Raw genomic sequence first — 26,403 nt, 5'->3', positions numbered from 1 at the left:
GCTGAGTTACTCCAGCATATCACAATTTACCACTTTCAATTCTGCTCAATAAACATAGACATAGAAACATAGACAATAGGTGCAGGAGTAGAGGCCATTCGGCCCTTCGAGCCTGCACCGCCATTCAATACGATCATGGCTGATCATCCAACTCAGTATCCTGTACCTGCCTCCTCTCCATACCCCCCGATCCCTTTAGCCACAAGGGCCACATCTAACTCACTCTTGAATATAGCCAATGAACTGTGGCCTCAACTACCTTCTGTGGCAGAGAGTTCCAGAGATTCACCACTCTCTGTGTGAAACATGGTTTTCTCATAAACTCTTCCTAAAGACTGAAGCATTAGTACACGCCGTTAGTTGCAGTCGAACCTTGGTTGTAAGTGTTAATTACACTTTCTGCTTAATGCCAGGAATGGATCACTGGTGTCCATTTAACATTTTTCTTGTAAAACACACAAGCAGTGTCATTCTGAAACTGCAAGCGCAGAGTCACTCTATGCACTGGTTCCTCATTTCTGATGTTTATGGTTTTCCTGTTGTTACTCGTTCAGTGGCTTCCAAAACCTCAGTGGGGGACAAGAACAGAGAGCAGCTCCAGATGAAATCCTGAAATTTATTATTAACCAAGGGAGACCTTTGCCCTAAACACCAAAAGATTATCTGAAGAAGGGTCTCAACCCAAAACGTCACCTATTCCTTTTCTCCCGAGATGATGTCTGACCCGCTGAGTTACTCCATTTTGTGTTTGGCTTTGGTTATCAACTACTAAGTCGACCGGGTGAGAAAGGCACTGGATTATGTTGGCTGCTTTCCCGAGGCAGCGCAGAGTGTAGATGGAGTCAATGGGGAAGGCGGGTTTATGTGATGGACCGGGCAGTATCCACAATCTCTGCGATTTTCTTGCAATCTTGGGCTGAGCAGAGCCAAACCAAGTTGCGATGTATCCTGGATGTGTTCTGACCCACACCTGTAGAAAGTGGCAGGAGTTGCTATAGACAAGCCAAGTTCCCTCGGTCTTCTTTCTCATGCTATCTCGCCCGTAACTTCAATGCCGTTAGACCACGACACAATCTTGGTCGATTTACATGGTGTGTAGGAAGGAACTGCAGATGCTGGCTTAAACTGAAGATAGACACAAAATGTTGGAGTAACTCAGCGGGACAGGACAGCATCTCTGGGAGGGGGGGGGGGAAGGAATGGGTGACGTTTCGGGTCGCTACCCTCCTTCAGACGGGTCTGAATTTTTGAAGAAGGGTCTTGACCCGAAACATCACCAACTCCTTCTCTCCAGAGATGCTGCCTGTCCCGCTGAGTTACTCCAGCATTTTGTGTCTATCTTTGGTAAATTTCCCAAAGAGTTCGACATACATAATCTCAACCATCTTCACTTCATCAACATCGATGCAGACTGGGGTATGTACCCCACCCCACCGCCTGAAGCCACAACTAATTCCTTCCCAAGGGAGAGGTTCACTATTTGCACTACCTGCTGCCCTCACGTGTGACAAGACTACCCTCACGGTTTGAGATGATTTGCCTGAACTGCGTGCAAAACAAGTATTTTTAAAATAGCATCTCAGTACATCTACCAATAATATACCAACATCGATTTACATAAACCACAACTAGTTGGAAATAGTGAGGTATCGAAATTCAAATTTAGTAACAACAATATTTCCATTGAACGCATCAAAGGGGGTTTGTAGACGTGCTGATAATTATTTTCGATGTAAATACATTTTAGAGTGCAGTGTTTTTCCACTAACGCAAATTTGCTCTGCATACTTCTTAGAATATAAATGATTTCATGTATTTTGAAAACTGATACCAGTATATTATTTTCTGGAGCCACAAGGTACAGCAGATGCTGGAATTTGAACAAAACAGTAAATGTGTTACTTGTGTTTAAGAAGGAACTGTGCAGATGCTGGAAAATCGAAGGTAGACAAAAATGCTGGAGAAACTCAGCGGGTGCAGCAGCATCTATGGAGTGAAGGAAATGGGCAACGTTTCCGGCCGAAACCCTTCTTCAGACTGTATTCAGACTGCTTCAGACTAATCAGATTCAGATTCAGATTCAATTTAATTGTCATTGTCAGTGTACAGTACAGAGACAACGAAATGCATTAGAGACAACATTAGAGACAACGAACTAATAATTTTGTTGCCTTGCGCTCACTGACTATATGTCCGGCAACACGCCTGTTTTTTGTCCTATCATCCTTGCTGTTCTACTCCCCATTCCTGTAATTTTTTAGATTTTAAATACAAACAACAAACAACAAATGGTGCGGCACGGTGGCGCAGCGGTAGAGTTGCTGCCTGTCAGCGCTTGCAGCGCCAGAGACCCGGGTTCCATCCCAACTACGGCTGCTGTCTGTACAGAGTTTGCACGTTCTCCCTGTGACCACGTGGGTTTTCTCCGAGATCTTCGGTTTCCTCCCACACTTCAAAGACGTGCAGGTTTGTAGGTTAATTGGCTTGGTGTAAGTGTAAATTGTCACTAGTGTGTGTAGGGTAGTGTTAATAGAAACATAGAAAATAGGTGCAGGAGTAGAGGCCATTCGGCCCTTCGAGCCTGCACCGACATTCAATATGATCATAGCTGATCATCCAACTCAGTATCCCATCCCTGCCTTCTCTCCACACCCCCTGATCCCTTTAGCCACAAGGGCCACATCTAACTCCCTCTTAAATGTAGCCAATGAACTGTGGCCTCAACTGCCTTCTGTGGCAGAGAATTCCACAGATTCACCACTCTCTGTGTGAAAAATGATTTTCTCATCTCGTTCCTAAAAGACTTCCCCCTTATCCTTAAACTGTGACCCCCTTGTTCTGGACTTAATGTGCGGGGATCGCTGGTCGGCGCGGACCCGGTGGGCCGAAGGGCCTGTTTCCGCGCTGTATCTCTAAACGAAACTAAACTGCAGATGTTGGAATGTTGAGCGGGTCAGGCAGCATCTATGGAGGGATTGGACAGGTCGGAAGGGACGAGACCCAGAACGTTATCTGTCCATTTCCTCCGCAGATGCTGCCAGACCCGCGGATTTCCTCCAGCACAATTAAACCCCTGTCTCACTGTGCGAGTTGACCCATGAGGTACCCCCAGTTTAAAACAAATTTAACTCGTCGTAACTACGTACAATTAACGTAGCGGAAACGTCGGAACTCGTGGACGCAACTTAGCGACTCGTGGCGCTAACGGCAGGTACCCGTGAAACTTGGAAAAATGCAAAAGCCAAATAAATCAATCTGCAGTCCCTTGTGCCTCTAGTTCAGGACTCGAGGGCATGAGCTACAAGGAGAGGGTGTGCAGGCCAGCATTTTATTTCTTGTAGCGCAGAAGGCCGTGGTGATTTCTAGAGCCGTATAAAATCATGAGCGGAATAGATCGGGTGAATGCATTGTCTTTTACGCAGGGTAGGGGATTCCAAAACAACAGGTCAAATGTTTAAGGTGAGAGATGCAAAATTTAATATGAACCTGAAGGTAGACAAAAATGCTGGAGAAACTCAGCGGGTGAGGCAGCATCTATGGAGCGAAGGAAATAGGCAACATTTCGGGCCAAAACCCTTCTTCAAGGTTTTTCAGTCAAAGGTTGATGGGTATATGGAATGAGCTATGGAACGGTAGAGGCAGTACCATAACAGCATTTAAAAGACTCTTGGAAAGGTAGAAGTATGGGGTTTTTGAGGGATATGGGCCAAATAGGTGGTACTGGCTTAGATGGGGCATCTTGGTCAGCATGGAAGTTGGGCCAAAGGGCTTGTTTCCATGCTGTATATCTTACTTGTTTTATTGTCCCAAGAAAGTGGAAATGTTTTTTTCCCTGAAACCCACCAAACCATCTTGATTTTTGTGGTGATTTCTCTGGAGATCGGTACACTCAGTTCAGCATTCTTACACTGAGACTCGAATTGAAGCCACGTTGAATAAGCGTAGCAGGAACATGCAGTGTCAGTCCAATATCCAGGCACATAATGTGTAGGAAAGAACTGCAGATGCTGCTCTAAGTCAAAGGTAGACACAAAATGCTGGAGTAACTCAGCGGGACAGGCAGCATCTCTGGAGAGAAGAAATGGGTGACCTTTCGGGTCGAGACCCTTCTTCAGACTCTGACTCGAAACGTCACCCACTCCTTCTCTCCAGAGATAGAAACATAGAAAATAGGTGCAAGAGTAGGCCATTCGGCCCTTCGAGCCTGCACCGCCATTCAATATGATCATGGCTGATCATCCAACTCAGTATCCCGTACCTGCCTTCTCTCCATACCCTCTGATCCCCTTAGCCACAAGGGCTACATCTAACTCCCTCTCAAATATAGCCAATGAACTGGCCTTGACTACCCTCTGCGGCAGAAGAGTTCTTCTCATCTCGGTTTTAAAGGATTTCCCCCTTATCCTTAAGCTATGACCCCTTGTCCTGGACTTCCCCAACATCGGGAGCAATCTTCCTGCATCTAGCCTGTCCAACCCCTTAAGAATTTTGTAAGTTTCTATAAGATCCCCTCTCAATCTCCTAAATTCTAGAGAGTATAAACCAAGTCTATCCAGTCTTTCTTCATAAGATAGTCCTGACATCCCAGGAATCAGTCTGGTGAACCTTCTCTGCACTCCCTCTATGGCAATAATGTCCTTCCTCAGATTTGGAGACCAAAACTGTACGCAATACTCCAGGTGTGGTCTCACCAAGACCCTGTACAACTGCAGTAGAACCTCCCTGCTCCTATACTCAAATCCTTTTGCTATGAAAGCTAACATACCATTCGCTTTCTTCACTGCCTGCTGCACCTGCATGCCTACTTTCAATGACTGGTGTACCATGACACCCAGGTCTCGCTGCATCTCCCCTTTTCCTAGTCGGCCACCATTTAGATAATAGTCTGCTTTCCTGTTTTTACCACCAAAATGGATAACCTCACATTTATCCACAATGCTGCCTGACCCGCTGAGTTACTCCAGCTTTTTGTGTCTATCTTCAAATACTTCCTCTGCAGTTTGTTCTATATAACCACCGTCCTCTGTGTGGAAAAAGTTGCCCCTAAATCTTTCCCTTAATCCTACACCCTCTTGTTCTCGATTCCTCTCCCTAGGAACAATAGTGGAATCACCCCAGCTATTCCTTTCATGGTTTTATACACCTCTATAAGTTCACCCTTCAACCTCCTGCGCTCTAATGAATGAAGCTGGAAAGGGTGCAGAGAAGATTTATGAGGATGTTGCCAGAACTCGAGGGTCTGAGCTATAGGGAGAGGTTGAGTAGGCTGGGACTCTATTCCTTGGAATGCAGGAGGGTCATATAGAGGTGTATAAAATCATATAGATCGGGTAGATGCACGGAGTTGCCTAGAGAAGGGGAATCGAGGACCAGAGGACATAGGTTCAAGGTGAAGGGGAAAAGATTTAATGGGGATCTGAGGGGTAACTTTGTCACACAAGGGGTGGTGGGTGTATGGAACGAGCTGCCACAGGAGGTAGTTGAGGCAGGGACTGGATGGTTAGACAGGTACATGGACGGGACAGGTTTGGAGGGATGCGAGCCAAACGCAGGCAGATGGGACATGTTGGACAAGTTGGGCTGAAAGGCCTGTTTCCACGCTGTATAACTCTATCTAAGTCCTAGCCTGCCCAATCTCCCCCTTTAGCTCGAGCCCTCGAGCCCTGCCAACATCCGCATTATTCTGCCACAAATCGTCAAACAGAGATTCCGTATACATTCTCGTCCATCGAGAGTTGTTTATTAAATGTGCCATATAAATAAATTTGACTTGACTTGACTTGAGGGAGGATTGAAGTTGTCTCGAACAGATTAAGAATGGTCTTCATTGACCAAGAGTGTGGCCCAAATCCTGCTGAAACAACTTTGATGTGTAACAAGTGCACTTTTTCATCAGTCCCTATCATTTCCTATCTTGCTGCAGTAACAACCGCAAGCTATTTTAACAGGCAGGAAATGAACACATTCATGCTGTGCTAAGAAGTGTTCTGCTGCAAATGAGTCAATTCTTTTTTTAAGCAAAGTGCTAATTAACGCGTTAAGCAAAACCTATATTTGCTGAAGGGAAAGGAATGGAATAGGGATGCTCCAGAGATTTGAGCATCCAACCACGCACTTTGAGAAAAGTCGAGGATTATTTTTACAACTTTCAGCAGAAATCCAGAACAGTTCCTTTGCAATTATAATGGACCGAACAGAATGTCCCTACAAGGACAAGAGAATTAAGGGCCTGCCCCACGAGCATGCGACCTGCATGCGGCAAGCGCGACCAAACCGGAAGCGGGGGGCCGCGCGGAGGTCGAGTGAGTGACGTCAAGTTCGAGCGAAGTCCGCGGGAAGTTTACTCGTGGCGTACGCCGACAAGACGCTGCGTAAGGCATCAAGACGCTGCGTATGCCCGTCGAGGCGGTGCGTGCGGCATCGAGGCAGCTACGGGCCGCGCGGAATTTTTGAACACGGTCAGTTTTTCGGAGCCCCGCGCGATATCCTGACCAGCTCCGCACAACTCCCTACGGCTCCGGTGATCGAAGTGGGACCGGCCCCGCGAGTCCGTACGGCTCAAGCGACCATGTTAGATCGCGCTTGCCGCATGGAGTCACGTGCTCATGGGACAGGTCCTTCGCTGGTAGACAAAAATACTGGAGAAACTCAGCGGGTGCAGCAGCATCTATGGAGCGAAGGAAATAGGCAACGTTTCGGGACGAAACGTTGCCTATTTCCTTCGCTCCATAGATGCTGCTGCACCCGCTGAGTTTCTCCAGCATTTTTGTCTACCTTCGATTTTCAAGCATCTGCAGTTCCTTCTTAAACAAGAGAATTACTGTTTGACAACAGTTCTATCCAAGACCTCAAGAAATCTCAGAGCATAATCAAGGTTGAGTCTCACCCTGGGCACTTCCTCTTCTCCCCTCTCCCATCAGGCAAGATGCACAGAAGTGGGAAAGCGCACACCTCCAGATTCAGGGACCGTTTCTTCCCAGCTGTTATCAGGCAACTGAACCGTCCTCTCACCAACTAGAGAGCGGTCCAGATCTACTATCTACCAAAGATCCTACAGCGAGCAAGATCGTCCATTCGACGAAAAAGACGTGGTACGGTCATGGGCAGATTCGTGGGTAATTTTCGGCCCCATTTCCGTAACCGGCTTCCGTCTCTGCACCAAAGATCCCGTAGCGGAGCAAAGACCCTAGTGTGGAGACGGAAGCCGGTTACGGAAACATCCTCGTAGAAATAAAAGTTCTTTGGTAAAAATCTTCTCCTCATTTTCAGAATTATAATTTACTAACACAAACTGTTCCCCTGCAACGTTGATTACACTGCGAGTCGGGTCGGGTCGGGTTACTGAAATGGATGAAAAAAATGCCCACGTTCCACTCCGTTGCGTACTACACGTCAGCCCATTGCATTTAGCAGGAGTGGTCTATCTTGTTCTGCTATAGGTTCTTTGCTATCTACCCCACTGGAAACCCTCAGGCTATCTTCCATCGGATTTTACCTTGCACTAAACATATTCACTTAATCCTGTATCTGTACACTGTCGACAGCTTGATTGTAATCATGTATAGTCTTTCTGGTGACTGGATCAACACGCACCAACATAGTTTTTCACTGTACCTCAGTACATGTGACAATAATCTAAACCAAGCCTAATACACTCTTGATTTCACTGCACATCTCGTATGTGTATGTGACAAATAAACTTGACTTGACTTGATTCCCTCTGGAGCTATTTAACCTACAAAATCTAATTGTTATTTCAACCTAATCTACGATGAGGAAGTGTGGGAGGGAACTGGAGCACCCGGGAAGGAAACCCACGTGATCATAAGGGAACGTGCAAACTCCACACAGACAGCACCCGAGGTCAGGATCGAACCTGTAGATGGAGGAACCATCACAGGACCATTCAAAAAGAAAGATGGTGGGGTGGCAACCAGATAAAATCCACTTCATTTTAAAAACTGCAAACACTTCCTCATCATAGATTAGTTAGACCAGTGGTTCCCAAACTTTTTTTGGCCATGCCCCACCTAATCACCTCTAAAATCCTGATGCCCCCCCCCTCCCCCCCATGTGGTGATATATAATTCTTATCATTTAAAAAGTGAACTCCGTTTCAGCTGAAGAAGCTTAAAACGCCAATACCTTGGTTTAAACAAGCTTCAAAAGAACATGGCATCCATGAAAAAGAAGAATGAAATAAATAAACGACAGTTATTTATTCTGAGCAAGAAATTACTAAAAAATTGTAAAAAAAAAGAAAAAAACATTAGGTGGAAATTGCCCCCCTTAAAAATCAAATTGCCCCCCTGTGGGGCGTACGCCCCACAGGGGGGCAATTCGATTTTTAAGGGGGGCAATTTCCACCTAATAGAAACATAGAAATTAGGTGCAGGAGTAGGCCATTCGGCCCTTCGAGCCTGCACCGCCATTCAATATGATCATGGCTGATCATCCAACTCAGTATCCCGTACCTGCCTTCTCTCCATACCCCCTGATCCCCTTAGCCACAAGGGCCTCCATCTAACTCCCTCTTAAATATAGCCAATGAACTGGCCTCAACTACCCTCTGTGGCAGAGAGTTCCAGAGATTCATCAATCTCTGCGTGAAAAAAGTTCTTCTCATCTCGGTTTTAAAGGATTTCCCCTTTATCCTTAAGCTGTGACCCCTTGTCCTGGACTTCCCTAACATCGGGAACAATCTTCCTGCATCTGTAATGTTTTTTTCTTTTTGGGAACCTTGTACGTTAAAAAGCTCCATAGGAAATCGAGAGTGTGTTAGTTTAGTTTATTGTGGCTGTGAAGTTGCTGCAAGATTGTCATTGTATCTGTACCTCACTGTACTTACGCCTTTGACAGTAAACTCAACTTGACACGTCAGCTCAAGCGCGCCCGTTACACTTACTTTAGCTCCATTTGGCCCCCGGCCTTGCGTGCAATATTCATCAACTCCTTTCCGTACTTTTCTTCCGCCATTGCCCTGGGCAAAAAGGCAGAACATGTTTCTCAGTCACATCCATCAACCGTTATAACAGTGGGTAGGGAGGAACTCCAGACGCTGGCTCAAACCAAAGGTAGAGTTACTCCAGAAAGCTCAGAGGAACTCAGCGGAACGGGCAGCATCTCTGGAGAGAAGGAATGGGTGACGTTTCGGGTCGAGACCCTTCTTCAGACTGGATTTTTCAACCACCATAGTAGGTTGTGTCTTGTGTCTCTTATATGGGGGAGACTAAAAGGGGGGGTGGGTGGGTCAGAGAGTTGGAGATGTGTAGCAAGAAACATCAAACGAGCGGGCTGTGACTGTATACTTGCTCTGCGATGCAGGTTTTAATGGCCTGGATTTGGCCTTAAGCCCTCTAAACCGTCCCCATCCATATACCTGATGGGGTTTGTACCATTTGTACTCGCCTCTGTAGATGTCTCTGGCAGCTCGTTATAGATATGGAATACCCTCCGAGTGAATAAGGTGCCTCCCGGTGTCTCTCTTAAATCTCTCCACTCTCACCTCAAGCCTGTGCCCTCAAGTTTTAGGTAGTGGGCAGCAGTCAGCAACGATGGAGGTATTGAACCCGCAGTCCCATGTTCAACCAGGAGTTGACGAAGGCAGAAGTTAGATGCAAAATGCTGGAGTAACTCAGCGGGACAGGCAGCATCTCTGGAGAGAAGGAATGGGTGACGTTTCGGGTCGAGACCCTTCTAACATTGGATTATTCAACGGCCATAGCAGGTTGTGTCTCTTACATGGGGGAGACTAAAATGGGGGGGGGGGGGGGGGAGGGCCAGAGATGTGCTGTAAGAAACATCAAACGATGCGGAGTGTGACTGGAAACTTGCTCTGAAGAATAGGAATGGGACAAAGACAGGATAGCCAGGGAAAGGGATGGAGTTAAGAAGTGACTGGGGAAGAGAGATTACGTTGGGGACCAAATCGGTGGTCTCAATCTTCCCAATATATTTAACTGGAGAACATTTCAAGCTCATTCTCAACTTGAGATGTCCAACAGAACTGGGCAGAGTAGTCGAGAGGGAGAGGTGCAGGAAGGAGAGCAGAGCTGCGGAAATCACAACTTGATCCCTGTCAGAAAGTAGGAAGAACATTTAACCTCACAAAGTTGCAATGCGTAAATGGACGAGTTATGAGGAAGTCTCCCTTCCACGTTGTGGGTGACCCATTCATGCGTAAAATAGTTGCCTCAGAAGGAACTCCGTCGAACCTTACCTCAGTTTCAGAAGTTCCTCCATGTCCTTGCAGATCTTTCGGCCTTCCCGTAACCGCTCCAGTAAAACCTCGTGCCCAACGTAACTGGTGAACTCTGGACACTGTGAACGGAACACCAAGATTCAGATTCAGATTCAACTTTATTCCCATTGTGCAGTGTACAGTACAGAGACCACGAAATGCAGTTAGCATCTCCCTAGAAGAGATGCTTGCCATAGAGGGAGTACAGAGAAGGTTCACCAGACTCATTCCTGGGATGTCAGGACTTTCATATGAAGAAAGACTGGATAGACTCAGCTTGTACACGCTGCAATTCAGAAGATTGAGGGGGGATCTTATAGAAACTTACAAAATTCTTAAAGGGGTTGGACAGGCTAGATGCAGGAAGATTATTCCCGTTGTTGGGGAAGTCCAGAACTAGGGAGTCACAGTTTAAGGATAAGAGGGAAGTCTTTTAGGACTGAGATGAGAAAATTATTTTTTACACAGAGAGTGGTGAATCTGTGGAATTCTCTGCCACAGAAGGTAGTTGAGGCCAGTTTATTGGCTATATTTAAGAGGGAGTTAGATGTGGCCCTTGTGGCTAAAGGGATCAGGGGGTATGGAGAGAAGGCAGGGATGGGATACTGAGTTGGATGATCAGCCATGATCATATCGAATGGCGGTGCAGGCTCGAAGGGCCGAATGGCCTACTCCTGCACCTATTGTCTATGTTTCTATTATGAACTAGGTTCATCATTCGCCCCCTGCTCACACAGTCCATACAACCAGTCTATATTCCTGCCCATCTCTAGTGACCATTCAACCCAGTAACCTTTCACCCCTGCTCACAGTTCACCTTTGACCTCAACATGAGCCCATCTACCCAAGGCTTAAAAATACTCCAGGACTCTACAACCACCATCCATTGAGAGGGTTCCAAAAACTCGGAAAATATATGAAAGTCATCTATCTTGAATGACCATCTCTTTATTTTTCTTTTAACAAATTATCCCATTTGTAGATTATTCTTTACAGGGAGAACCATTCTCTCTAATTCTCAGTAAAGACCCCTCAATGGGTCTAATGTGGTCAAAAGTGCTGGAGAAACTCAGCGGGTGAGGCAGCATCTATGGAGCTAAGGAAAACAGGCGACATTTCGGGTCGAGACCCTGCTTTAGACTGTTGTGGGGGGGAAGAAGAAGAATGGAAGAGGCGGAGACAATGGGCTGTGGGAGAGCTGGGGAGGGGAGGGGAAAGAAGGAGAAAGCAGGGACTACCTGAAATTGGAGAAGTCAATGCTCAATGGCTCTAATGATCTATTCCACATTTTCCTTGAACCTCGTCCCCTTTGATCTCTTGTTTTCACACCTCACCCTTCCACATCTGTGTCTCCCTCTCCCCTGACTCTCAGTCTGACCCGAAACGTCACCCATTCCTTCTATCCGGAGATGCTGCCTGTCCCACTGAGTTACTCCAGCATTTTGTCTCTATCTTAGGTGTAAACCAGCATCTGGAAGAACTCAGATTACACCCCTCAAAATACATTGTCTGGTCCCACTCTTTGAAACACTGTGTATACAAGCCGAGCCTGTGGAACCTCTCCTCCCTGCCAGTCTTTGCCTGGTGCTTGCAAGTGCCTTCCTCCTAGATCAGGGACGGGTAATGACTTGTCCGCTGTTACTGGCAGGAGTTTAGAGAGACTGGGATCAGAGTTACTGCGTGTAGACTCTCTGCTCACCACTTGATGCATTCACCTGACCACTAAACCATTGAGGACAACCTCAGGATCTGAAAGCAGAAACAGTTTGAGACGATTGTAAAAGGGGAATCCTGGCCTTCCTATACCAGACTGTGGAGATCCAGAAAGATAATATGTCACGCAAGGATGTAAAATGTTCTCCAATTTAGTTAAAAAACTGTACAGGAACTCGAGTTGCCATCGGGCAGGCCCCGAGTCATCAGTATTCATTTCTCAATCTTTCCTGCACCTGCCTTTTTTTGCAGTAGTGCCTTTGCGAGTTTTATTTCATATCCGAGTGTAGAAACAAGGAACTGCAGATGCCGGTTTACCAAGGAAAGAAACGCAAAGTGCTGGAGTGACTCAGTTGATCGCAGGAAAACGTGGATAGGTGATGTTTCAGGTCGGGACCTGTCTAGCTTTCTTTCCCCCCAAACCCACCCCCCCCCCCCCCCCCCCCCCCCCCCCCCCCACCCCAGACTTCTTCATCAGTCTAAAGAAGGGTCCTCACCAGAAAAACCATGCCTAGCCATGCACCTTTTTTTGACAGCACACAGATTTTGTACATCCCAAAGTTCTGGGGCGCTGTGGCATGACCACGTGTCACTGCCTATGTCACCGCGCACCATACACGTGTAATGTGCACGATGCGCGCATCACGTGCGTGTCACGACGAGCGCGTCGTGCGTTGTGACCCGCAAATGATGTCGCGTAAATTACTCGCAAATGACATCCAAGTGGGACAGGCCCTTGAGTTCTTCCGGCACTTCCTTGTTTGCTCAAGATTCCAGCATCTATTGTGTCTCTGTTCTCATATTTTATTGAAGTCTGATCCAAAACGTCACCTATCCATGTTCCCCAGGGTAGGCATAGGCTTAAGGTGAAGGCATACACATAGGAATAAGGTGAAAAGGGAAAGATTGAATAGGAACCTGGGGGACAACTTTTTCACACAGAGGGTGGTGGGTATATGGAACAATAACATCCTCTAAGGGACAATCAGACAGGTACATGGAAGGTAGACAAAAGTTCATCATTTTAAAGACCTCTATCAAGTCCTCCCTTAACCTTCCGCGCTCCAAAGAATAAAGACCTAACTTAACCATATAACCATATAACAATTACAGCACGGAAACAGGCCATCTCGGCCCTACAAGTCCGTGCCGAACAACTTTTTTTCCCCTTAGTCCCACCTGCCTGCACTCATACCATAACCCTCCATTCCCTTCTCATTCATATGCCTATCCAATTTATTTTTAAATGATACCAATGAACCTGCCTCCACCACTTCCACTGGAAGCTCATTCCACACCGCTACCACTCTCTGAGTAAAGAAGTTCCCCCTCATATTACCCCTAAACTTCTGTCCCTTAATTTTGAAGTCATGTCCTCTTGTTTGAATCTTCCCTATTCTCAAAGGGAAAAGCTGGTCCACATCAACTCTGTCTATCCCTCTCATCATTTTAAAGACCTCCATCAAGTCCCGCCTTAACCTTCTGCGCTCCAGAGAATAAAGACCTAACTTATTCAACCTTTCTCTGTAACTTAGTTGTTGAAACCCAGGATCATATTGAATGGCGGTGCAGTGTCAAAGGGCCGAATGGCCTACTCCTGCACCTATTTTCTATGATTCTATGTGACGTTTCAGGTCGAGACCCTTCTTCAGAATTTCTCCTCCTCTCTCTGACGAGAGTCCAGCAACTCAAGAACTCAAGAGCCGGTTTCCATGTTGGACCAATCTCAATATTGGCATATTTTTGATTCAAATTTATCAACAGCTGAGCTGAGCTGACATTATGATTCGGAGTTTTATCATTCGGTGATATTAACTATGGCAACATAATTGAGGGTAAAGTTCTGAAAGAAGAGAAAGATCTGTATTAAAAGACAAAGAGGAGTGGGTACACTATAGTTAACTATGTGTTAATTACTCTTGCCTTTCTGGTTCATGCACATATCCGGCTAAGTCTCTCAGCTGCTAGACTACCATCCAGACAGCGTACTAATGCTCTCTGTGTAGACAAAAGTGCTGGAGAAACTCAGCGGGTGCAGCAGCATCTATGGAGCGAAGGAAATAGGCAACGTTTCGTCCCGAAACCCTTCGGGTTTCGACCCGAAACGTTGCCTATTTCCTTTGGGTTTCGTCCCGAAACGTTGCCTATTTCCTTTGGGTTTCGTCCCGAAACGTTGCCTATTTCCTTCGCTCCATAGATGCTGCTGCACCCGCTGAGTTTCTCTCCAGCACTTTTGTCTACCTTCGATTTTCCAGCATCTGCACAGTTCCTCCTTAAACACAACGCTCTCTGTGTTTTCATTAGCTGCTCCTCGTGGACTATTGTCTTGTTTTAGACAAACCAAGTGATAACAAACCATGGATACACACAAAATGCTGGAGTAGCTCAGTGGGTCAGTAGCTCAGACAACCAAAGATGCTTCCGGTCCTGCTGAGTTAAGGGTCTGTCCCACGGGCATGCAACTAGCATGCGGCAAGCGCGACCTAAAGGGCCGGTCCCACCAGCAAGCGCGACCAAACCAGAAGCGGGAACCGCACGGAGGTCGAGTGAGTGACACGGCGCCGTTGCTGCGCGGAATTTTTGAACGTGGTCAGTTTTTCGGAGCCCCGCGCGATGTCGGGACCAGCTCCGCACAACTCCATCCGGCCATCGAAGTGGGACCGGCCCCGCGAGGCCGTACGGCTCAAGCGACCACGTTAGGTCGCGCTTGCCGCACGCAGGGACGAAACGTCGCCTATTTCCTTCGCTCCATAGATGCTGCCTCACCCGCTGAGTTTCTCCAGCATTTTGTGTCTCCCTTCAGACCAAAGGCTGCTAGTTTGATTTGGTAGAGGGGACTGGAGGAAGAGCGATGGGTAGGAATCCTACCAAGGGGCGGATTAACCATTAAGCAGACTAAGCACCTGCTTAGGGCACCAGGGCCAAAGGGGGCACCACAAAGTTGGGAAACGGGTGAAAAGAAAAAAAAACAAATGAAGATTTGTAAAAAAAAAAAAAAAATGTTTGTACTGCTGCAACCGGAATTGTATATCTGGTCAGACAGGTCAATAACTAAAATGGACTGGGTCAGTGTGGAAAGGAGGGGGGGGCACCAAGATTGGTCGGTGCTTAGGGCACCAGTGAGCCTTAATCCGCCCCTGGGTAGGATTAAGACTATTTGAGTCTGAAACATAGAAACATAGAAACATAGAAATTAGGTGCAGGAGTAGAGGCCATTCGGCCCTTCGAGCCTGCACTGTCATTCAATATGATCATGGCTGATCATCCAACTCAGTATCCCGTACCTGCCTTCTCTCCATACCCCCTGATCCCCTTAGCCACAAGGGCCACATCTAACTCCCTCTTAAATATAGCCAATGAACTGGCCTCAACTACCCTCTGTGGCAGAGAGTTCCAGAGATTCACCACACTCTGTGTGAAAAAAGTTCTTCTCATCTCGGTTTTAAAGGATTTTCCCCTTATCCTTAAGATTTCCCCCTTATCCTGAATAAGGGTCCCAACCTTAAATGTCATCTATCCATGTTCTCCAGAGATGCTGCCTGACCCGCTGAGTTACACCAACACTGTGTGTACTTCTTTGTAAGCCAGCATCATAGTTCCTTGTTTCTATATTAAGGATATTTGTGATGGGGTGATATTTGTCAGGCCAGGGTTACCGTGGTGACAAACTATTGATTAACCAATGCGGCTTACAGAGTAATGAAGCGTTTCGAGAAAAAGAGAACTACACATAGCAAAGTTTAACTTCAAGCATGAACAAGTTATTGAAATTCCAAGCCACGGCATAAGCCTTCATTGTGGTTCGTCAGATTAAATAGGGACTCAACAGGGAAATCCTGACCAACTCCACAGCATTTCTGAGGCCACAACACAATCCAATGCATCTGATGTGAACGTTGACTTAAAGCAAATCATTAGGCGAGATCCCACATGGTAGACTGATCACAAGAACTAAAAGCACAAAGATTCAAGGAGACAAGAGGCAAACTGGACCCAAACCAGCTCCATAATCAGCTCAATAGACAATAGGTGCAGGAGTAGGCCATTTGGTCCTTCGAACCAGCATCACCATTCAATGTGATCATGGCTCACCATCCCCAATCAGTACCCCGTTCCTGCCTTCTCCCCATATCCCCTGACTCCACTATTTTTAAGAGCCCTATCTAGCTCTCTCTTGAAAGCATCCAGAGAACCGGCCTCCTCCACCTGAGGCTGAGAATTCCACAGACTCACCGCTCTCTGTGAGTAAAAGTGTTTCCTCGTCTCCGTTCTAAATGGCTTACTCCTTATTCTTAAACTGTGGGCTCCCCCAACATCGGGAACATGTTTCTTGCCTCTAGCGTGTCCAAGCCCTTAACATTCTTATATGTTTCAATGAGATCCCCTCTCATCCCTCTAAACTCCAGAGTGTACAAGCCCAGCTGCTCCATTCCTTGTAAACCTACGCTGCATTCCCTCAATAGCAAGAATGTCCTTCCTCAAATTAGGGGACCAAATTAGCTCTTGGTCCAATGTCTTCCACTCACCATCAAGTTACCATTTTGTAGCCAGGTTTAGGAATGCTAGAATGTTGGGATAAGCCAGGTAGCACATTATCATAGGTAGACACAAAATGCTGGAGTAACTCAGCGGGACAGGCAGCATCTCTGGATAGAATTCAGAAGGGTCTCGACCCGAAACGTCACTTATTCCTTCTATCCAGAGATGCTGCCTGTCCCGCTGAGTTACTCCAGCATATTGTGTCTACCTTCGATTTAAACCAGCATCTGCAGTTCTTTCCAGCACATTATCATAGATGGGCTGAACAGCCTTTGCTGCATTGTACACTTACGACTATGGTTATTCTATTCAAACACATTAAGCATGTGGATAAGACAACTTAAATCTGCTCGATATGAAATGTCAATTCAACCTGTTTTGAGGCAGAACTCATGAAAGAGCACAACAGGATATGTAGACGTGTGTCCTTTATCCGTAGACTCGGCCCATCAGACCAGACACGTCAGAACCACAAACTTATTGTTGCTTTCACAGCTATTGTGCATTTTGGAAATTTAGAGTCATGCAGCACTGAACATAGAAACATAGAAATTAGGTGCAGGGGTAGGCCATTCGGCCCTTCGAGCCTGCACCGCCATTCAATATGATCATGGCTGATCATCCAACTCAGTATCCCGTACCTGCCTTCTCTCCATACCCTCTGATCCCCTTAGCCACATCTAACTCCCTCTTAAATATAGCCAATGAACTGGCCTCGACTACCCTCTGCGGCAGAGAGTTCCAGAGATTCACCACTCTCTGTGTGAAAAAAGTTCTTCTCATCTCGGTTTTAAAGGATTTCCCCCTTATCCTTAAGATGTGACCCCTTGTCCTGGACTTCCCCAACATCGGGAGCAATCTTACTGCATCTAGCCTGTCCAACCCCTTAAGAATTGTGTAAGTTTCTATAAGATCCCCCCCTCTCAATCTCCTAAATTCTAGAGAGTATAAACCAAGTCAATCCAGTCTTTCTTCATAAGACTGTCCTGACATCCCAGGAATCAGTCTGGTGAACCTTCTCTGCACTCCCTCTATGGCAATAATGTCCTTCCTCTGATTTGGAGACCAAAACTGTACGCAATACTCCAGGTGTGGTCTCACCAAGACCCTGTACAACTGCAGTAGAACCTCCCTGCTCCTATACTCAAATCCTTTTGCTATGAAAGCCAACATACCATTCGCTTTCTTCACTGGTGTGTCCTTTAGACCAACTTATCCATGCCGACCAATCTGCCCCCAATGTTTTCCCATATTAATTTGAACATTCAAACTTTAAAAACTTACTAGACATTGGAATGAACATTTGTCTTCACAGTACAACAATAGGCTATTTATTTGTTTGTTCATGCTTGGCCCATCCCCAACCCAAGAGGCTTGTTGGACCATTTCATGGGCCCCATTCAGAGGTAACCACGTTGATGGATTTTTAGCGTCACAAGGCCAAACTACACAAGGATGGCAAACCCCGCTCTCTGAAAGACCATTAGCGACTGAGAGTTTGTGAACTATCCAGAACGTTGCTATTATTGCATCTTAATTTGAAATCAGTTTTTTGTATGAACATATTGATCATGAACTTAATGGAGATTTTCCATTTAATAAAAACCTTTTGGTTAGAAACATAGAAATTAGGTGCAGGAGTAGGCCATTCGGCCCTTCGAGCCTGCACCGCCATTCAATATGATCATGGCTGATCATCCAACTCAGTATCCCGTACCTGCCTTCTCTCCATACCCCCTGATCCCCTTAGCCACAAGGGCCACATCTAACTCCCTCTTAAATATAGCCAATGAACTGTGGCCTCAACTACCCTCTGTGGCAGAGAGTTCCAGAGATTCCCCACTCTCTGTGTGAAAAATGTTTTTCTCATAAACTCTCTGCGTGCAAAAAAGTTCTTTTTCTCATCTCGGTTTTAAAGGATTTCCCCTTTATCCTTAAGCTGTGACCCCTTGTCCTGGACTTCCCTAACATCGGGAACAATCTTCCTGCATCTAGCCTGTCCAACCCCTTAAGAATTTTGTAAGTTTTCTATATGGTATAATCTACTAAATTCTAGAGAGTCTAAACCAGTCTATCCCGTCTTTCTTCATAAGACAGTCCTGACATCCCAGGAATCAGTCTGGTGAACCGTTAGTTTATTGTCACATGTACTGAGGTAGAGGGAAAAGCTTTTTTTTGCTGCAAGCTATACAGTCAGCTAAAGATTTTGTTGTGTGTTAACCAGTCAGTGGAAAGACTATAGATGATTACAATCATGCCGCCCACAGTGTGTAGATACAGAATAAAGGAAATAACATTTAATGAATGATAAACAGGGTTGGTGATCTGACCATCACGACCAGGGGGCTTGAACATCGGGCCGTCCGTAGCGGCAACTACGGAGGGTCAGGGTCCCGACCTCGGGTGAACAAGGGAGGAGGATTGTCTGAACTGTATTCCCTTCCACCGCAGTGAAGAATGCTGTGGTGGATGGCTGTGTTGAATTATGTTGTGTAGTGTGTCCTTTTCTAATTGTAACGCCGCTGCATGGTAAATTACATTCCACTGCACCTTATGGTGCATGCATCAAATAAAGTTGAACTTGAAATGCGCATTGTGCAAAAAAAAAAACTACAAAACAGAATAGAACAGTAGCAGTAATTACATATTGGTGAGGGAAAAAAGAGAAAAAAATCCCAGCAATTGAAAAAAGACACAACACAACAGTAGTTTGGTACACAAAAAAAAAACTGGAGATACTCAGCGGGGTGCAGCAGCATCTATGGAGCGAAGGAAATAGGCAACGTTTCGGGCTGAAACCCAAAGGAAATAGGCAACGTTTCGGGCCGAAACCCAAAGGAAATAGGCAACGTTTCGGGTCGAAACCCGAAGGGTTTCGGGACGAAACGTTGCCTATTTCCTTCGCTCCATAGATGCTGCTGCACCCCGCTGAGTTTCTCCAGCACTTTTGTCTACACAGAGAGTATTAGTACGCTGTCTGGATGGTAGTCTAGCAGACTTCTTCAGACTGATCGTGGGCGGGGACAAGAAAGGAAAAAGGAGGAGGAGCCCGAAGGCTGGGGGATGGGAGGAGACAGCAGGGGGGCTGAGGAAGGGGAGGAGACAGCAAGGACCAACAAAATTGGGAGAATTCGATGTTCATGCCCCCAGGATGCAGACTCCCCAAACGGAATACGAGGTGCTGTTCCTCCAATTTCCGGTGCTGCTCGCTGTGGCCATGGAGGAGACCCAGGACAGAGAGGTCGGAGACGGAGTGGGAGGGGGAGTTGAAGTGCTGAGCCACCGGGAGGTCAGCTTGGTTATTGCGGACCGAGCGGAGTTAGGTACAGTAAGTTAGTCCCTGGTGAGATAAGAGTTCTCAGTCTTGTAAATGGCCTTTGGGAAGAAACTCCTCTCTGTTTTCACAGCATGACAGCGGAGGCGTTTGCCTGACCGTAGCAGCTGGAACAGTCCGTTGCTGGGGTGGAAGGGGTCCCCCATAATGTTGCTGGCTCTGGATCTACACCTTCTGATGTATAGTTCCTGCAGAGGGGCGAGTGTAGTTCCCATAATGTGCGTTCGGCAGAACACACCACTCTCTGCAGAGCCTTCCTGTCCTGGGCAGAGCAGCTCCCAAACCAGATTGTGATGTTTCCGGACAAGATGCTTTCCACAGCCACTAAGTAGACGTTTGATTTTTGCCACTTACAGCCGAGGCATTAGAAAAGTATACATTGAAGAAACATTACCACATCCACGTCTTTGTGCAGCACATATTTATCCATTAACATTATTTGCAGTAAGGCAAAGGGGCTTTGGAATTCACACCCATTTCTCAATTACAACAGATTCTGAATGAAACCAGTTAAATTATTGGGCAACAATATCAACGGTTACAGAATCGAGAAAGTGAGAGTTCAAATTCCTTGGTCTAATTGAAAGAAGAACAGTCTCAGGAGGCCGAACTTCCCCCATTAAGAGAGTATTTTGGAGCATTATGTAACTCTGTCAAAAACAGCATAGATCTTTAACATAGATGCCGAGACATTATTTGCTCCATCAAATAATTGGTGCAAGGTCAGCTTGAATTTAGATCATGGTCATAGCACAGATGAATTAGTTTGAGAAATACGTCCATAATGTGGAAACCAGTGTTAGTCATGATACCCGCACAAGTAGTTCCCAGTAGTTATCCATGTAGCAATTACTGCAATATACGTCACAGAGCTATACAGTACAAAACAGGCCCTTCGGCCCACCTTGTCCATACTGACCAAGTTATACTGGGCTATACTTTCCTGCTTTTGGCCCATATTCCTCAAAACCCTTCTTTTCAAAACCCCAAACATCTTTTCAAATATCCTGTGAAAGTCATCATTGTATCTGCCTGATAGACACAAAATACAGGTGTAACTCAGCGGGACAGGCAACATCTCTGGAGAGAATGAATGGGTGACGTTTCGCATCGAGACCCTTCTTCAGACTGTCCAGACTTCAGATTTCTCCTGTGTCTATCTCATCTCAATGTTCACCTCATGGCAAAGATATATTGCTTGGGTTTCAAACACAGGTGAAAATTTTAGATAAAACCTTTACCCACCAAATGGAATATTCGGCAACAATATTTATCATTCCCGCTCTTGATGTTGCAGCTTTAACTCTGGGGATTTGACTGTGAGCAAATGACAGCATTACATGTTCACATGGCTTACACTGCAAGTGGGGGTGGGGGGGAATGAATGAAGGTGTAGGGTGGTAGATGGAATACCAGGGGTGCTTTTTTAGAAAGGAGGCGAGGAGGAACTTCTTTAGTCAGAGGGTAGTTAATCTGTGGAATACATTGCCATAGAGGGTTGTGGAGGCCAAGTCAGTGGATGTTTTTAAGGCAGAGATAGACAAATTCTTGATTAGAACGGGTGTCGAGGATTATGGGGAGAAGGCAGGAAAATGGGATTAGGAGGCAGAGATCAGCCATGATTGAATAGCCGAATTCTACTCCTATGACTTGTGAAATTGTGAACCATTTGAGCAGGCTGATTTACCCAGAAAGGCATTGAGATTCATCAGTGTTGTTTATGCCCCACAAGCCGAGAGTATACAATCGCACTTGACTTGAGCCCTGTAGATAGTTGAAAGCATTTGATGTACATAGTTTCAGTTCAGTTTCTGATTAATGGCAAACTCTTTAGGCAACAGGTTAAGAGCTGATCTTGCCATTGAATGCCAAGGGTGAGTGGTGGTCTGACCACTCCTTCCTTAGAAATTAACATTGACTCAAACTTCGGTGACAGATATGATACTTCCTGCTCATCAGCCCGCGCCGTGACTCATGCAACTTTGGACTGTTTTACTAACCGAGGAGTTCTGAATGGATTTTTGATTAGTGCAGTTGTCAGAGGTTATGGGCAGAAGGCTGGAGAATGGGGTTAGGAGGGAGAGATAGATCAGCCATGATTGAATGGCGGAGTAGACTTGATGGGCCGGATGGCCTAATTCTACTCCCATCACTTATGACCTTGTGATATGAAGTCTGCAATCATCAGTGAACATTCCCGCTTCGGAAGTTATGATGGAAAGAGGGGAAACATAGAAACATAGAAAATAGGTGCAGGAGGAGGCCATTGGGCAAATGATTGGCAGATGCAGTATAATGTGGATACATGTGAGGTTATCCATTTTGATGGCAAAAACAGGAAAGCAGACTTTTATCTAAATGGTGGCCGATTAGGAAAAGGGGAGATGCAGTGGGACCTGGGTGTCATGGTACACCAGTCATTGAAAGTAGGCATGCAGGTGCAGCAGGCAGTGAAGAAAGCGAATGGTATGTTAGCTTTCATAGCAAAAGGATTTGAGTATAGGAGCAGGGAGGTTCTACTGCAGTTGTACAGGGTCTTGGTGAGACCACACCTGGAGTATTGCATACAGTTTTGGTCTCCAAATCTGAGGAAGGACATTATTGCCATAGAGGGAGTGCAGAGAAGGTTCACCAGACTGATTCCTGGGATGTCAAGACTGCCTTATGAAGAAAGACTGGATAGACTTGGTTTATACTCTCTAGAAATTTAGGAGATTGAGAGGGGATCTTATAGAAACTTACAAAATTCTTAAGGGGTTGGACAGGCTAGATGCAGGAAAATTGTTCCCGATGTTGGGGAAGTCCAGGACAAGGGGTCACAGCTTAAGGATAAGGGGGAAATCCTTTAAAACCGAGATGAGAAAAACTTTTTTCACACAGAGAGTGGTGAATCTCTGGAACTCTCTGCCACAGAGGGTAGTTGAGGCCAGTTCATTGGCTATATTTATGAGGGAGTTAGATGTGGCCCTTGTGGCTAAGGGGATCAGAGGGTGTGGAGAGAAGGCAGGTAAGGGATACTGAGTTGGATGATCAGCCATGATCATATTGAATGGCGGTGCAGGCTTGAAGGGCTGAATGGCCTACTCCTGCACCTAATTTCTATGTTTCTATTCGGCCCTTCGCGCCAGCACCGCCATTCATTGTGATCATGGCTGATCGTCCCCTATCAATAACCCGTGCCTGCCTTCTCCCCATATCCCTTGACTCCACTAGCTCCTAGAGCTCTGTCGAACTCTCTCTTAAATCCATCCAGTGATTTGGCCTCCACTGCCCTCTGTGCCAGGGAAGGCCATTGATATGGTACTTGGTTAGCTTTGAAGAACATTACCTCTAACAACCATAACCCTCTTCCTTTGTGAAGGAACAACTGCAGTAACAAGATTTTCATTCCTTTTATATCCATGGACTTCAGTTAATACCACAATCCACTTCTGCAAAAAACAAAATGCTGGAGTAACTCAACGGGTCAGAGGGATCTATGGAGGCAATGGACAGGTAACATTTTGGGTCGGGATCCTTCTTTAGAATCTTACTGATACAATACTCAGTTGAATGGTACCTTGATGGTAAGGGGAGTTACTCTAACCTTTGCACTACTGGCAATTGGCTTTGGTCGAATTTTGGATTAAGACTCTGACCTGGAACCCAGTGGTGGTGGTAAAATCTAAGCATGGCAACAGGGAACACGCACCACTCGACACTGCCACCAACAACACTTCCTATAATGTTGCTGGTGTTTTAGAGCAAAAAGTGGCAAGTTAAGTTCTTGGATGGATTTGGGTAAAACTGTCTTATGCTTTGAGTTCATTGACTTTAGAGTGTCACCACAGAGGCATTAATGCATTCGGACTCCAGAGTTAGGGGCAAGTCAGAATAATAGAATCAAGCAACATAGAACAGACCCTTCATCCCAACACATCCATGCTGTCCCTTCTAAGCTTGTACCATTTGACCGCATTTGACCTATACCCCTATAAACCTTTCCTGTCCATGTCCCTGTCTAAGTGTCTAAATGTTGTTACTGTACCTGCCTCAACTACCTCCACGTTACAGATACCCACCACCCTCTGAGTGGTTGTTAAGGGCTTGGACACACTAGAGGCAGGAAACATGTTCCCGATGTTGGGGGAGTCCAAAACCAGGGGCCACACACAGTTTAAGAATAAGGAGTAAGCCATTTAGAACGGAGACGAGGAAACACTTTTTCTCACAGAGAGTGGTGAGTCTGTGGAATTCGGAGGGCGGTGGAGGCAGGTTCTCTGGATGCTTTCAAGAGAGAGCTAGATAGGGCTCTTAAAAATAGCAGTCAGGGGATATGGGGAGAAGGCAGGAACGGGATACTGATTGGGGATGATAGAAACATAGAAACATAGAAAATAGGTGCAGGAGTCGGCCCTTCGAGCCTGCACCGCCATTGAATATGATCATGGCTGATCATCCAACTCAGCCATGATCACATTGAATGGTGGTGCTGGCTCGAAGGGCCAAATGGCCTACACCTGCACCTATTGTCTATTGTCTATTGAAAAAAAAAATGCCCCTATTAAACCTCGCTCCTCTCACCATAAACCCCTTCCTTCAGACAGTTGAATACAGTAGTATCGTAGCAGGGTGGGGCTCCTCAAATCTATGCTGTTTCACTACTGCTAATGCTGTTTTTGAAAGCCTAGCTCATCCTCCGGATATTAAACCCCCTCATTCTTTTTTTGATCACCATCATCTCCACCTTCCCTGGCTTACAACAAAATCAAATCCAACTTACACGAATCAATGTAAGAGCTGGGATGTATTTCTGTACCTCGTTTTATTTTGTACCTGCTCGTTTACCATTGTATAACGGCTGTTGTACTGGTCAATATGTACATGATCATCCACAACTCCACACAAATAACTGAGTTACTCCAGCTTTTTGTGTCTATCTTCGGTTTAAACCAGCATCTGCAGTTCCTTCCTATACTCTACTATAATGACAGATTTCAGATACATGGATATTCAGTACCTAAGGAATTACTGCACCCAGTTCATATCTTAGACAATAGACAATAGGGTGCAGGAGGAGGCCATTCGGCCCTTCGAGCCAGCACCGCCATTCAATGTGATCATGGCTGATCATCCCCAATCAGTAGTCAGATTTCAGATACATGGATATTCAGTACCTAAGGAATTACTGCACCCAGTTCATGTCTTAGACAATAGACAATAGACAGGAGGAGGCCATTCGGCCCTCCGAGCCAGCACCGCCATTCAATGTGATCATGGCTGATCATCCCCAATCAGTACCCCGTTCCTGCCTTCTCCCCATATCCCCTGGCTCCGCTATCTTTAAGAGCCCTATCCAGCTCTCTCTTGAAAGCATCCAGAGAACCTGCCTCCACCGCCCTCTGAAGCAGAGAATTCCACAGACTCACCACTCTCTAGAAAAAGTGTTTCCTCGTCTCCATTCTAAATGGCTTACTCCTTATTCTTAAAGTAGTAATTCTTCGAGTAGTTTCCAGCACTTGTGTTTAAAGAGGGGATTTCAACCGGGTCCATTGCCTTTGATTATTCATTACCAAAAAGTTGAAACACACTTGGAGGGGGAAAAACAGTCGCTACAAAACGTGAAACTGAAGTTGGGGGAAAAAAATCAAAACTGGTTGGAAATCAGCTATTATTTCACCAAGTGCGATCAAACTCCCTGTAGGTGGAGAAACTCAGCGGATGAGACCCTCGACTCGAAATGTCACCTATTTCCTTCGCTCCATAGATGCTGCCTCACCCGCTGAGTTTCTCCAGTATTTTTGTCTGCCTTTGATTTTTCCAGCATCTGCAATTCCTTCTCAAACTCCCTGAAATCAGTTTTACCTTCTGGGGTAAATTGGCTGCCGGGTTACCCGTGAAAATCTCTATCTTTCCACATTTTTTTTTTAACATAAATGTCTATTTCATAATAACAATAATAATCTCGATTTCGGCTGGAGATGACATGGAATTAGAATGTTTGATTACATATTTACACACTCCCAACCACTCTTTGGATTACCACATGCGCCTTTAAACATGTAGCAAAAGTTCACTCACCCAAAAGGCATCTTTAAACCGGAGTCGAGTCATACTGAAGGGGGAGATGTGGGTGCACAAGGTGATTTAAGGGAGAGTTTTCTAAGGAGTAGACTTTTTTTTTTAAAGCGATAATCCGCCGGCGTGTTTCTTTGTTGCATGCAGCGTCCAATATTCGCTTCCAAACACGTTCCACTACTTCCCCGAGGCACCGTTTTTCCGCTCACTCTTGTTGGTAGCAACCTCTCTTGCGGTAAAGAGCGAGGCGTTTTTTTTTTGTTCTCGCTAGTGATGTCAGAAAATAACCGCAATTAACACGTGAGACCTCGGTGGCTCTGGATTCAAGCAGCGAGTTATTTCTGAGTTTGTCGAGACAAGGGTGCAAGGAACAAGTAGACAGGTTTTGCAAAACAAAAAGAAAAGGTGTTTGTGAGGCAGCTGCCAGCACAGCCGAAGTGTATGCCACGCTTGTAGCTATTTGTGCAATAAACAGATGAGTGGGGTTTAGCGACAGATGGGATGAAGAAAGGATGTGTTG

At 45.9% G+C, this 26,403-nt stretch overlaps 1 protein-coding gene across 2 annotated transcripts in view; it reads right to left on the bottom strand.

Moving 5' to 3' along the window:
* The window catches only part of pstpip1a (proline-serine-threonine phosphatase interacting protein 1a), a 69,050-nt gene extending 42,914 nt beyond the window's left edge, over positions 1-26,136 (bottom strand). For both annotated transcript variants that reach the window (XM_055662546.1, XM_055662545.1), the window contains exons 1-3: positions 25,887-26,136; positions 10,220-10,320; positions 8,906-8,980 (exon numbers count right to left, since the gene is read on the bottom strand). In XM_055662546.1, the coding sequence (XP_055518521.1) occupies positions 8,906-8,980; positions 10,220-10,320; positions 25,887-25,919 (209 nt within the window). In that variant the 5' untranslated portion in view covers positions 25,920-26,136. The remainder of the gene's footprint in view (positions 1-8,905; positions 8,981-10,219; positions 10,321-25,886) is intronic.
* Between the last annotated feature and the right edge of the window lie 267 nt (positions 26,137-26,403).

This window comes from Leucoraja erinacea, chromosome 36 (genome assembly GCF_028641065.1).
Source record: "Leucoraja erinacea ecotype New England chromosome 36, Leri_hhj_1, whole genome shotgun sequence".
In the NCBI taxonomy this organism is placed as follows: domain Eukaryota; kingdom Metazoa; phylum Chordata; class Chondrichthyes; order Rajiformes; family Rajidae; genus Leucoraja; species Leucoraja erinaceus.
The sequence above is the reverse complement of the archived record's forward strand: the minus strand, read 5'-3'. Positions and strand labels throughout refer to the sequence as shown.